The 13,516-nt window shown below is 45.0% G+C and overlaps 1 protein-coding gene across 3 annotated transcripts in view; it reads left to right on the top strand.

Moving 5' to 3' along the window:
* LOC121575167 (SPRY domain-containing protein 3) overlaps nucleotides 1-13,516 on the top strand; it is a 48,882-nt gene that overhangs the window by 4,966 nt on the left and 30,400 nt on the right. For 2 of the 3 annotated variants that reach the window (XM_041888077.2, XM_041888078.2), the window contains 4 exons: nucleotides 4,519-4,594; nucleotides 6,698-6,822; nucleotides 9,631-9,766; nucleotides 10,071-10,259. In XM_041888077.2, the coding sequence (XP_041744011.1) occupies nucleotides 4,519-4,594; nucleotides 6,698-6,822; nucleotides 9,631-9,766; nucleotides 10,071-10,259 (526 nt within the window). The remainder of the gene's footprint in view (nucleotides 1-4,518; nucleotides 4,595-6,697; nucleotides 6,823-9,630; nucleotides 9,767-10,070; nucleotides 10,260-13,516) is intronic. The other variant, XM_041888079.2, reaches the window with a different exon arrangement.

Genomic DNA, 13,516 nt, shown 5'->3' with positions numbered 1-13,516 from the left:
GTGTGGGGAACAGGCACGGGCCGTGCCGGGCTGACGACGCACACCACTGGCTTGGTGTGGGGAACAGGCACGGGCCGTGCCGGGCTGGCCGACGCACACCACTGGCTTGGTGTGGGGAGCAGGAGCGGGCCGGACCGGGCTGGCGAGCGCACCACTGGCTTGGTGTGGGGAACAGGCACGGGCCGTGCCGGGCTGGCCGACGCACACCACTGGCTTGGTGTGGGGAACAGGCACGGGCCGTGCCGGGCTGACGACGCACACCACTGGCTTGGTGTGGGGAGCAGGAGCGGGCCGGACCGGGCTGGCGATGCGCACCACTGGCTTGGTGTGGGGAACAGGAGCCGGGCCGGACCGGGCTGGAGACTCGCACCATTGGCCTGGTGCGGGGAGCAGGAACAGGCCGGACCGTACTGGGGACACACACCACTGGCCCTACGCAGGAATCTGGAACGGGCCGGACCGGACTGGTAACACACCCCAGTACCCTTCGCCGTGCCTCTACACCTTCCATCCCCTCTTCGACCAGTGGCCCCCGTAACCTGGCGGCCTCCTCTGCCAACCCGCTGGGCCGCTCTGTCGCGGTCTCCTGCTGGCCCGTCGTCCACGGCGTTAGCCCCCCCCTAAAATTTTTATGGGCTTCACTCCTACCCGTGGACCAGGTCTCCATACTTTTTGCCAGCCTTTCGCCCTTCTGCTTCCACGTCAAGCCCCTCTCTTCCTCACATGGCTTGACCCAGTCGAGGAGGCGAAGGAGATCCGCTAGAGATCTCCCAGGCGATGGCTCCTGGACTTGCTGCTTGGTCCAGTCTTGGTGGGATCTTCTGTCACGATCGTCGGTAAGAGAGGAGGACCAAGGCGCAGCGTTGAATGCGAACATATTTATTATAGGTGATACACGATCAAAACGATAACGTGACAGTCAACGGTCTAACACAAACCAACTAGAACAAGATCCCACAACCACTGTGGGCAAACAGCTTGTTTAAATGTGGTTCCCAATCAGAGACAACCAGCCACAGCTGACACTCGTTGCCTCTGATTGAGAACCACACTGGCAACATAGAAAAGAAACAACTAGACCTACAACACAGAAATCTACACACCCTGGCTCAACATAACAGTGTCCCCAGAGCCAGGGCGTGACAGTGTTGCTTCTTTAATCAGCACAACAGTTTTCAGCTGTGCTAACATAATTGCAAAATGGTTTTCTAATGATCAATTAGCCTTTTAAAATTATAAACTTGGATTAGCAAACACAACATGCCATTGGAACACAGGACTGATGGTTGCTGATAATGGGCCTCTGTACGCCTATGTAGATATTCCATTAAAAATCTGCCGTTTCCAGCTACAATAGCCATTTACAACATTAACGATGTCTACACTGTATTTCTGATCAATTTGATGTTATTTTAATGGACAAAAATTTTGCTTTTCTTTCGAAAACAAGGACATTTCTATGTGACCCTAAACTTTTGAACGGTAGTGTATATATATTTTTTAACCAATTCTGATGGTTGTTAAAAGTGGAATTTTAGCAATATTATTGTTATATCAACACATTTGCAATCCCGTTTAACAACTGTAAATTGCTTTGACAAAGCAGGAATCGAGTCACTTGCCAATAATGTTGCATACAACGTTGTATACGTTTTAAAGGTCTATCATTTTCATCGAACACAATCAAAGTTAACATAAGCCCTAGTCGCCAGCAGATTTGACACCTTACACTTGCTTACAGCTGCACAACACATTTCTCATCCCTACACATTTCTCATCCCTACACATTTCTCATCCCTACACATTTCTCATCCCTACACATTTCTCATCCCTACACATTTCTCATCCCTACACATTTCTCATCCCTGGATTGATGTACGTTTTCCGAGCCATATCTCGCGCCGGCTCAGCAGTTTCTTAATGTAAGCAAACGTCCTGTCGGAGCCTGTGTAGCTGTAAGCCAGCATAAGGTGTCGTCCTGTCGGAGCCTGTGTAACTGTAAGCCAGCATAAGGTGGCGTCCTGTCGGAGCCTGTGTAACTGTAAGCCAGCATAAGGTGCCGTCCTGACGGAGCCTGTGTAGCTGTAAGCCAGCATAAGGTGTCGTCCTGTCGGAGCCTGTGTAGCTGTAAGCCAGCATAAGGTGCCGTCCTGTCGGAGCCTGTGTAGCTGTAAGCCAGCATAAGGTGTCGTCCTGTCGGAGCCTGTGTAGCTGTAAGCCAGCATAAGGTGTCGTCCTGTCGGAGCCTGTGTAACTGTAAGCCAGCATAAGGTGTCGTCCTGTCGGAGCCTGTGTAGCTGTAAGCCAGCATAAGGTGTCGTCCTGTCGGAGCCTGTGTAGCTGTAAGCCAGCATAAGGTGCCGTCCTGTCGGAGCCTGTGTAGCTGTAAGCCAGCATAAGGTGTCGTCCTGTCGGAGCCTGTGTAACTGTAAGCCAGCATAAGGTGTCGTCCTGTCGGAGCCTGTGTAGCTGTAAGCCAGCATAAGGTGCCGTCCTGTCGGAGCCTGTGTAGCTGTAAGCCAGCATAAGGTGTCGTCCTGTCGGAGCCTGTGTAACTGTAAGCCAGCATAAGGTGTCGTCCTGTCGGAGCCTGTGTAGCTGTAAACCAGCATAAGGTGTCGTCCTGTCGGAGCCTGTGTAACTGTAAGCCAGCATAAGGTGTCGTCCTGTCGGAGCCTGTGTAGCTGTAAGCCAGCATAAGGTGTCGTCCTGTCGGAGCCTGTGTAGCTGTAAACCAGCATAAGGTGTCGTCCTGTCGGAGCCTGTGTAGCTGTAAGCCAGCATAAGGTGTCGTCCTGTCGGAGCCTGTGTAGCTGTAAGCCAGCATAAGGTGTCGTCCTGTCGGAGCCTGTGTAGCTGTAAGCCAGCATAAGGTGCCGTCCTGTCGGAGCCTGTGTAGCTGTAAGCCAGCATAAGGTGTCGTCCTGTCGGAGCCTGTGTAGCTGTAAGCCAGCATAAGGTGCCGTCCTGTCGGAGCCTGTGTAGCTGTAAGCCAGCATAAGGTGTCGTCCTGTCGGAGCCTGTGTAGCTGTAAGCCAGCATAAGGTGTCGTCCTGTCGGAGCCTGTGTAGCTGTAAGCCAGCATAAGGTGTCGTCCCTGTCGGAGCCTGTGTAGCTGTAAGCCAGCATAAGGTGTCGTCCTGTCGGAGCCTGTGTAGCTGTAAGCCAGCATAAGGTGCCGTCCTGTCGGAGCCTGTGTAGCTGTAAGCCAGCATAAGGTGTCGTCCTGTCGGAGCCTGTGTAGCTGTAAGCCAGCATAAGGTGTCGTCCTGTCGGAGCCTGTGTAGCTGTAAGCCAGCATAAGGTGCCGTCCTGTCGGAGCCTGTGTAGCTGTAAGCCAGCATAAGGTGTCGTCCTGTCGGAGCCTGTGTAGCTGTAAGCCAGCATAAGGTGCCGTCCTGTCGGAGCCTGTGTAGCTGTAAGCCAGCATAAGGTGTCGTCCTGTCGGAGCCTGTGTAGCTGTAAGGCAGCATAAGGTGTCGGATTGGCTGTCTAAAGCCCTAGATGCCTTATATGCCACATTTGAATGCATGCACAATAGATCTGTTCAATGTGCGCTATTTCTATGCTTCCTGTTCTTAATTTTAGTTTTTGCGTCTTTTACTTTCAGTTTTGTACACCGGCTTCAAACAGCTGAAACAACAATATTTTTTGTTATAGAAAATATATTTCACAGCAGTTTAGCTGGTATAATGGGCTCCCAAGTGGCGCAGCAGTCTAAGGCACTGCATCTCAGTGCTTGAGGCGTCACTACAGACCACCTGGTTCGATTCCAGGCTGTATCACAACCGGCCGTGATTGGGAGTCCCATAGGGCGGCGCACAATTGGCTCAGCGTCGTCCGGGTTTGGCCGGTGTAGGCCGTCATTGTAAATAAGAATTTGTTCTTAACTGACTTGCCTAGTTAAATAAAGGTAAAATATATATATATATATATATATATATATATATATATATATATATTCTCTACACTATACTAGCTTACTTTGTCACATAAACTGAAATTAGGCGAACTATTAGAGTATTAGTAACCAGGAAATGGTGGAGCGATTTCTGCATAGTGCAACTTTAACAACTCCAATGCAATTGCATGTGGTGCAGGAACCACTGACTCGCTGCATTTTTCTATTATCAAGACACCTGCTGTTAACTCTTAAAGGGTTAGGACAGCTCATGAGGTCTCCTAAATATATTTCGACTAGGTGGGACTAAAGAGGCTTCATGCATAGCTTTTAATTTTTACCCATAAGAGTAGGACTAAAATGTATATTCTCAGCACTTACGACTAATTTTCTACTTGCTTTGTGGATACGGCCCCTAGATTGATTGCTTTTAGACTAATACTTTCTTTCACACTGTCCTCCTCTCCTGTCACTGTCTTGGATGACCAGTACCATCCACAAGTTAAAGAACAACTGTATGCTGTGTAGCATATGCTTGTATGTTCGTTGCATACTTTCAAATACGTTTGCAAATACAATACGATGAATATAAAGTAATTTCTGAAATTCTGTGACAGTTACCAAGGGAACTCGGATGAGGTTGGCTGCTACGTGGCTCCAAGGCCGTTATCCAAAGGAAACTGCTACTTTGAGGTAGGCTCCAATACAGATTTAATTAGGTATCCCTGACTCAGGCATTGGTGGTCTTGTAGTTCATTTTGGTCAATTTATGTAACATTAATCATTTTGAAGCATTTCCATATATTTATTTATATATTCTCCATATATTTATTTATATATTCTTAATTCTGTTGCTTTACTTAGATTTGTGTGTATTGGGTATATGTTGTGAAATTGTTAGATATTACTTGTTAGATATACTGCACTGTCGGAGCTAGAAACACAAGCATTTCGCTACACCCGCAATAACATCTGCTAAACACGTGTATGTGACAAATACAATTTTATTTTATTTTATTTAAACAAATGCATTTTACTTTACCATGCTATTAATCAAATTTGACAGACATATTACACAAGTTGTCAAGTCAAGATGTCTCTTGCCTCTATTGTGTTTCCACACTGTTGTACCCTGTTGTTTCCACACTGTTGTACCCTGTTGTTCCCACACTGTTGTACCCTGTTGTTTCCACACTGTTGTACCCTGTTGTTCCCACACTGTTGTACCCTGTTGTTCCCACACTGTTGTACCCTGTTGTTCCCACACTGTTGTACCCTGTTGTTCCCACACTGTTGCCTACTGTAGTATAGGCTAGTCTTTTGACAGTTCAAGAGTCTCGTTCAAGTCAAGAGCATCGTAATTCTGAGCCCATCGCCAGTCACACCCTGTAGATTAACTGCTGTCTGCACTCAGAGAACTGCACAGCTGCTAAATTTAGCTGACACTTGAGTAAAAATAGTTTGCAGACCAACCCAAAATGTGTTATTTTTGGACCCTTCTTTTTTTTTTAAACAAATGATCTGACAAATGGATCGAAAATGGTCGTTTTTCCAGTGTAAAAGAATGCAGTGTGTAACATAACTCCCCAGTTATTCACCAGTACCTTTTTTAATAGGAGTCCCTCCAGACTAAATCATAAAGACAGCAGACTTGTAAAAAAGCATCCTGGGTTTTGGGAAAGCTCAGGAAAGGAGGACTTGGCTGTACATTCTGGGATAGGGAGAGGTCTGGTTCTGGTGTGTAGTGTTGGCTTCCTGAGCCTACTGTATGCTATGCCAGGACAGTTAGTGGGTAAGTAGAGTGATTCTTGAAGGAGTCCTGCTGGTGTCTATAGATGAGTCCCAAATGGCACTCTATTCCCTTTATAATGCACTACTTTTGACCAGGGCCCATAGTAGTGCGCTATATAGGGGAATAGCAGGCCATTTGGGATGCACACTATGGCGTTGGAGGATTGATTGGGCAGACATAATGAGTGTCTGACTGAACGCCTGCGCGTGCTTTAACTTTCATGGAAGGAAAACACAGCCTTGTTTATAAAAACAGAAGACTGAAGCCATGTCATTATTTTTCTCATAGTCTTATCTACTTTTTGACACATTAACTGAAATATTCCCATGTTTTAAGGACGATCATTGCCAAAACACAGATTTTATTAATCAATCATGTAACTGCAAGTTTAACATAATCCGTGGTTCTTATATGAAAATGTTTGGTTTTTGAGACTTAGATCATTTAGCAGTGGGCAAGGGGTGCTTTCCAACCACCTATCAGTCAGTTGTCGCCTCAGTTTATCTTCAGCACACGTGTCCATCTCAGTTGAAGTGTGTTTATGTCCCAAATGGCACCCTATTCCTTTTAGAGTGCACTACTTTTGACTAGGACCGATAGGTGCCATTTGTGACACAACCCACACCAGTCTGACTGAGGATTAGGGAGCTCTGAAAGGGATTCAGAACATGATACAATGACACAACAGAGAAACAGACTGCTGCATATTCTCTCCCACACTCCAGGGACTGTGCTAGTGAGGTCATGGGGAAGGAGTTAATGGTTTCCCCTTTTTAGTGCTCTGGATCTGTCAGTGTTCTGATTGCACTCCGTCTACTCAAGCGGCCCTCAGATATGATGTCATAATTAATCGCTGTCGGTAGGAAAGTGTGTAGTCGCAGGTGCTCGTGAACAGCTGTCTGACTGCCACCCCCACAGGGAAATATGAATGAGGACTTTTGAGCATGTTAGGACCTCTTGCTCATGCTATGGTTTTTAAGTGAAGTGGTCTGTGATGTTTTCAGGTGACCATCGTTGACACAGGGGTGAGGGGGATGATTGCTGTTGGCCTGGTGCCTCAATACTACAAGCTGGACCATCAGCCTGGCTGGCTCCCGCACTCAGTGGCCTACCACGCTGACGATGGCAAGTAAGTTAATTTAATTGAACTTTAATTGATGTTCAACAACTCAGACTCGCGACGCATGTGGCAAGGAAAAGAGACTATCACGGACTACAAATGCAAATCCAGCTGTGTGGTGCCCACCGAGGCCTCCCTACCAGACGAGCTTAACACATTCTATCCTCGAATTCGGAAGACTCTCGCTGCTCCGGATGACCAGGTGCTTTCGCTCTCAGAGGCTGACGTGAGGAAAACTCCCAAAAGAGTGAATACTCACAAAGCTGCCAGTCCAGATGGCATCCCTGGCCGCGTCCTCAGAGTGTGTGCTGGACACCACCCTCTGCAACTGGATCCTGGACTTCCTCACGGGCAAACCAAAGGCTTTGAGGAATGGCAACAACACCTTCTCCACACTGACTCTTAACAGAGGGGCCCCCCAGGGGTGTGTCCTCAGCCCTCTGCTATACCTGTTCACCCACAACTGTGTGGCTTTGCACGACACCAACTCCATCAAGTTTGCTGACGACACTATGGTTGTAGGCCTGATAACCAACAATGACGAGTCGGCCTATAGGGAGGAGGTAAGTGAACTGGCATTGTGGTGCCAGGACAACAACCTCTCCCTCAACGGCAGCAAAACAAAGGAGCTGATTGTTGACTTCAGGAAGCAGAGGAGGGAACATGCTCCAATCCACATCAACGGGACTGCAGTAGAGAGAGTCAACAGTTAAGTTCCTCAGCGTCCACATCACCGAGGACTTGTCATGGACCAACAACACCACCAGTCTTGTCAAGAGGGTGCAACAGCGTCTCTACTTCCTAAGGCGGCTGAATAAATTTGGAATGTCACCCCGGGTCCTCTCCAAATACTAACGCTGCACCATCGAGAGCGTCCTGACCGGTTGCATCATGGCCTGGTATGGGAATTGCTCCATCCACGACTGCAAGACCCTCTTACGGGTGGTGGAGACGGCCCAGTACATCACTGGGACTGTGCTCCCACCCATCCAGGACATCTACTCAAAACGGTGCCTGAGGAAGGCCCGCAGCATCATCAAGGACCCCACACACCCCAGCCACAAGCTGTTCTCTCCCTTACCGTCGGGCAGTTGGTATCAGAGCATGAGGTCTGATACCAACAGGCGCAGAGACAGTTTCTATCTAGAAGCCATCAGACTGCTGAACACTAAAACTAGACTGACCACCTGCTCTGCTTCTCTGCACCTTAGCAAACATGCACTCACGTACGCACACACACACACACACACACACACACACACACACACACACACACACATTCATGCTAAACACACATCACAACTGCTGCTACCAGGCTCTTATTATGAAGGCTAAATACTGCACAATTTAAACACTTGCTCGTCAATCCCCCTTTCCCAAAAACACGTGTAAATATTGGACTATAAATTGTACCTTCTTGTATTATATTAAAATGTTTATTGTATTCTACTGAGCCATTTACTTTGTGTTCAGATTCCTAGCTTTTATTATTGTCCCCCATGATGAAATCGGGGAAGGGACTGTGGATATGTCTTTGTCCTTCCGTTCATTTGTACGTTAGTCACACGCGATATTTCAGACAGCAGTGGGCTGCGTTTGATGAGCTGAGTTTGATGAAACGTGGGTGAATGATGCGTCTTGTCATAGCGATACAACATTTTACTCATTGGCCCAAGCCGGGAGCTATAGTAATTAACTGAAATGTGTTAGTTACACGCGATATCTCAAATGGCCCAAGTGGGGGTTCTGCATCATTCGTGGGGGACGAAATGTTTACTGTTGCCTTGTTTCTTATTGTTGTTGCATTGTCGAGAAGGAACCTGCAAGTAAGCATTTCGTTGGACGGTGTATACCATGTGTATCCCGCACATACTCTAAAATATCCTATTTTTCAAAGTTTTGAATGTAGGCCTACCTCAACATTCTAGTATCAGTTTGCTCTAGAATGCATAGAGATAATTTTAATGGTATGTTCTAGAAGGGAATAGAGAAATAGGCCTTAAGTTCCTCAACAGATTTATTTTGAACGCTCCACAGCACCACTTTCTACATTCTACCTAAGTTGAGAAACACTACTTGGTAGAGCTGGGCTATATAGACAAAAATCCATATCGCGATAAATTGCCTGAATTTACGCAATAACGATAAATAGAACAATACGTTTATAACATTAATGTACACCACATTATTTTTGTTTATATCCTTTAAACTACTAATACTAGTTTGATGGTTATAGTCATCAATTGGCCCATTAACAATCACCCATATTAGCTAACTTATTTCATTTCTCTAGTATAGGCTACTTATGGTAATGACAATATTGTCTTAGTTCTACTACTTGGTCTTCTGTTGTGAATCTTGAAGTATGCGAGACCTATGGGTAACTGCCAAAATAAAGGAAACACTTGAGTAAATGATGGATACAAAGTATATTGAAAGCAGGTGCTTCCACACACGTGTGGTTCCTGAGTTAATTAAGCAATTAAAACATCCAATCATGCTTAGGGTCATGTATAAAAATGCCCAGTTGCCAATTATTTTGGCTACCATGGCTAGAAAAAGAGATCTCAGTGACATTGAAAGAGAGGTTCAAAGGAGCATAGAGGGTTTAAAGTGTGTGTGTGTGTGTGTGTGTGTGTGTGTGTGTGTGTGTGTGTGTGTGTGTGTGTGTGTCTCAGTCACCAGATCTCAACCCAATTGAACACTTTATGTTTTTGTTTCCTTTATTTTGGCAGTTACCTGTATATGGCTGACAGATAGTCTGCCAGCTGTGGCTCAGCCAGCACCCTCACGTCTCACTGCTCTGCCATTCCACAGGCTGTACAATGGGAACACTGTTGGACAGCAGTTTGGGCCCAAATGTAACCGTGGCGATCGTATCGGCTGTGGGATCTACCTAGAGTCTTTGGAGGATGGACAAACAACGGTCCTCTTCACCAAGAATGGAAAAGAAGTAAGCTCTTAGTCTTATTCTCTTTCACACACGTAGGCCTACAACATACAATCAAGATCTTGCTGTAATTTGATAAATATTATATTTTCTATGATATTTAACATATGTAATATGCCATGAATGCAGATTGGGGCACATATCCAAGATTGAGTCTCAATTTCGTAGTCTTACTCTTGAGACCACATGTGCAGTCAGGATCAAGGCTTTGGTCTTAGTCTGGGTCTAGTACTCAATGGTCCTGGACTGGTCCAGACTCAATCTCTCTGTCACCCATCGGACATAGTAACGTTGTGTTTGCGTCCAGGTGGGCACAGTCGTGGTCCCAGGGTCTCCGGAGGCACTCTACCCGGCCGTGGGGATGCACTCCCTGGGGGAGGAGGTGCAGCTGGATCTGCAGGCGGAGTGGGGGATGGAGGAAGAGGACGGACTGATGATGGTTGACAGCCACGAGGACGAGTGGGGGCGTCTCCATGACGTCAGGGTCACCGGGACGGTAGGGACCTGGCCTTGCCTGTTGTCTTTTAGGCTACTTCATACAGAATTAAATTGATGGGTCATGTGAAAGAAATGCTAGAACCACCTCTCAGCCACATCTAGCTAAGTGGATAGGTCACTATTGTGGATGGGTCACTATGTACACATGTTCATGAAATACAATAGATGACCGTAATCACCCCCAGACACACCTGGCTAACTTAGTGGGTCATGTAATCATCTGGCGAAGTGGAGTCTTTTGTTTAGACCTGTAGCTAGCTAGCTAAACAATGAACCTAATGGTGCATTCAAGACAACTGGGAACTTGGAAAAATACAAGGTCAAATCATGAAGTCAGTGGTCTTCAGTTCGGAAAGTCTAGAGGCCAAGTTCCCGAGTTGGAATTCAAACTTGGATGACCGTTCAAAACGATTTTTCCCAGTTGGAAGTCAGTTCCCAGTTGTTTTGAATGTGGCAATAATCTCAACCCATACTACTAGCAACTCAAACTAAGCTAAAGCTAACCAACTAGGTTCAATGTTAGCTAGCTAACATTAGGCTATAACTAGCAATGATTTCTAAGATATGAATAATATTACTACACAGATCATACACGTAACGTTAGCTAGCGAGCCAGCCAGCTAACGTTAGCTAGCTGGCTAACAGTACGCTTTAACTTACAATGAAAACGACTTTCTGACAGAATTAGAAACTTATAATATCTGAAAATGTAGCTAGCTAGACTCTCTTACCTGTATAAATGGATTGTCGCTTCTCCCTCTCTGTCACGGATGCCATGGTTGCCCTTAGTTTGAAGATGTAATCCGGACACAGGTCTTTTCGACTCCTTATGCATATTTGCAATCAAACGCCAAAATTGTATCCCTCCTTAACTGTCATACTCTGCTTCCACCGGGCATTCCACTGATTTCAAAACATGGTCAACTTCTTCCGTGACAACAACACTGTTGATCGGCGTTTCCGAAGACTCTACAATGTCTGGTTCAATTAAAATGATTTGACCTAAATCAGGGATTTCCTCATCGTCTGATTCATTTTCAGAGTCAGAGATTCAGCATGGCACGATCGTCCTCCAGAAAGTGGAGAGCATTAGCAACACTTTTGCAGTTCTTCATGATATCTTTCAAAAAAGTTGTGGTAGAAAGGATTACCTACACATGCTGAGCAGGTCATGTTATAGACAGAAGCATGCTACATGGCAGACCAATCCGAACACATCTCTCGGCATGTCCAGCCCATCCATTATCTCAGCCAATCATGCTAGCGGGAAGGTTCCTGTCTTTTCCATGGCAAAACCAAATAATTTAACAATTGTATTCATATTTACAGATGGCATACAAGTGTGTCACTAAGTTCACGTGTTCCAGAAGGCATCTCTGCCCAAAAACTCATTTTGATAAAAAAATGAATGTTTACATTCAAATGCCTCTCCTGTGAAGTAGTGACGTGCGACATACACCTAGTTTCCTGAAACGAGTCACATTTTGGTGTGTTACAGCCTGAATTTAAAATGGATTAAATTGAGATTTTTTATCACTGTTCTTCACACAATACCCCATAATGTCAATGTGGAATTATGTTTTCTCCAAATGTTTGAAAATTGATTAAAAATGAAAAGCTGAAAATTATTGAGTCAATAAGTATTCAACCCCTTTGTTATGGCAAGCCTAAGTTCAGGAGTAAAAATGTGCTTAACAAGTCACTTAAGTTATTATAGTGTTTAACATGATTCTTTAATGACTACCTTATCTCTGTACCCCACACATACAATTATCTGTAAGGCCCCTCAGTCGAGCAGTGAATTTCAAACACAGATTCAACCACAAAGACCAGGGAGGTTTTCCAATGCCTCGCAAAGAAGGCACCTATTAGTAGATGGATTTGTAAAAAAGCAGACATTGAATATCCCTTTGAGCATGGTAAAGTTATTAATTAAACCTTGGATGGTGTATAAATACACCCAGTCACTACAAAGATACAGGCGTCCTTCCTAACTCAGTTGCCGAGAGGAAGGACACCGCTCAGGGATTTCACCATGAAGGCCAATGGTGACTTTAAAACAGTTGCAGAGTTCAATGGCTGTGATAGGAGAAAACTGAGGAAGCATCAACAACATTGTAGTTACTCCACAATACCAACCTAATTGACAGAGTGAAAAGAAGGAAGGCTGTACAGAATATACATATTCCAAAACATGCATCCTGTTTGCAACAAGGCACTAAAGTAATATTGCACAACATTTGGCAAAGCAATTTACTTTTTGTCCTGAATACAAAGTTTTATGTTTCGGGCAAATCCAATACAACATATTACTGAGTACCACTCTTCATATTTTCAAGCATAGTGATGGCTGCACGTTATGGGTATTAGGCTTGGGCGGTATCCAGATTTTCATATTGTCATACTGTCCTCTCATACTGGGATTTACGGTATTACCGGCATATCACACAAGGGGGCGCTAAAAACACAAGAAAAGTCCATTGGGCCTCTATTACTAGAATGCTTATAAAATGTGCACAAACTAATAGCGAATCACATAGACGCTGTTAGCTAAATGCTAATGAGCGAAAATGAACATAAATTAATTGCAAAAACAGGCCAATCCAGCTCATAAAGTTATACAAGCATAGCTAGTAGCTACCGAATGTCAATTTCTGTGAGTGTGGACATTTACAAGTGAAAGTGAACAAGAGAAATTGTGCAAGTGAACAAAGTTGTCATGCATGCTTTTCTGAAGGAAGAGCAGCATGTGTACATGGAGTAGATGGGAGACGAACAGAGGAGAAAAAAACGCTAGTAGAAAGCACAGGGAAAAAATAACTCATTCAGAGCTCTTTGACTTCTGGCAGAAAGATATCTGATGGCAAACATTTCATAGTGAATTGTATACAAGTGTAACTTCATCACCTCATGTGCGCAGCACAACAGAGACTCACCGATAGATATACAACGCTATGGACTCACCAGCTCGCTTTCTGCCTTTGTGCTATTTACAAACAAACTGTTCTGGGGAACTACGGTAAGCTTCATAATTTAAAATAATGTGAAGGGTGAAATGAAGAACGCAATCTGCTAAGGTATTACACAAGTTGACTGCAGGTAATAACTAAAAAATTCGCTACAAATATTCAAATGTATTGAAAAACCTCAAAGAAATAGTTTTGTCGGTGTTGAAAAACCATTTTGTGGCTTTTTCCAAATACCTCAGTATGTGGTATATACGGTAATGGGAAGGAAAACAACCAAAAAATAAAT

Source organism: Coregonus clupeaformis, chromosome 10, assembly GCF_020615455.1.
Source record: "Coregonus clupeaformis isolate EN_2021a chromosome 10, ASM2061545v1, whole genome shotgun sequence".
In the NCBI taxonomy this organism is placed as follows: Eukaryota; Metazoa; Chordata; class Actinopteri; order Salmoniformes; family Salmonidae; genus Coregonus; species Coregonus clupeaformis.
Note: the sequence above shows the minus strand (reverse complement) of the source record. Positions and strands in the feature narration are given on the sequence as shown.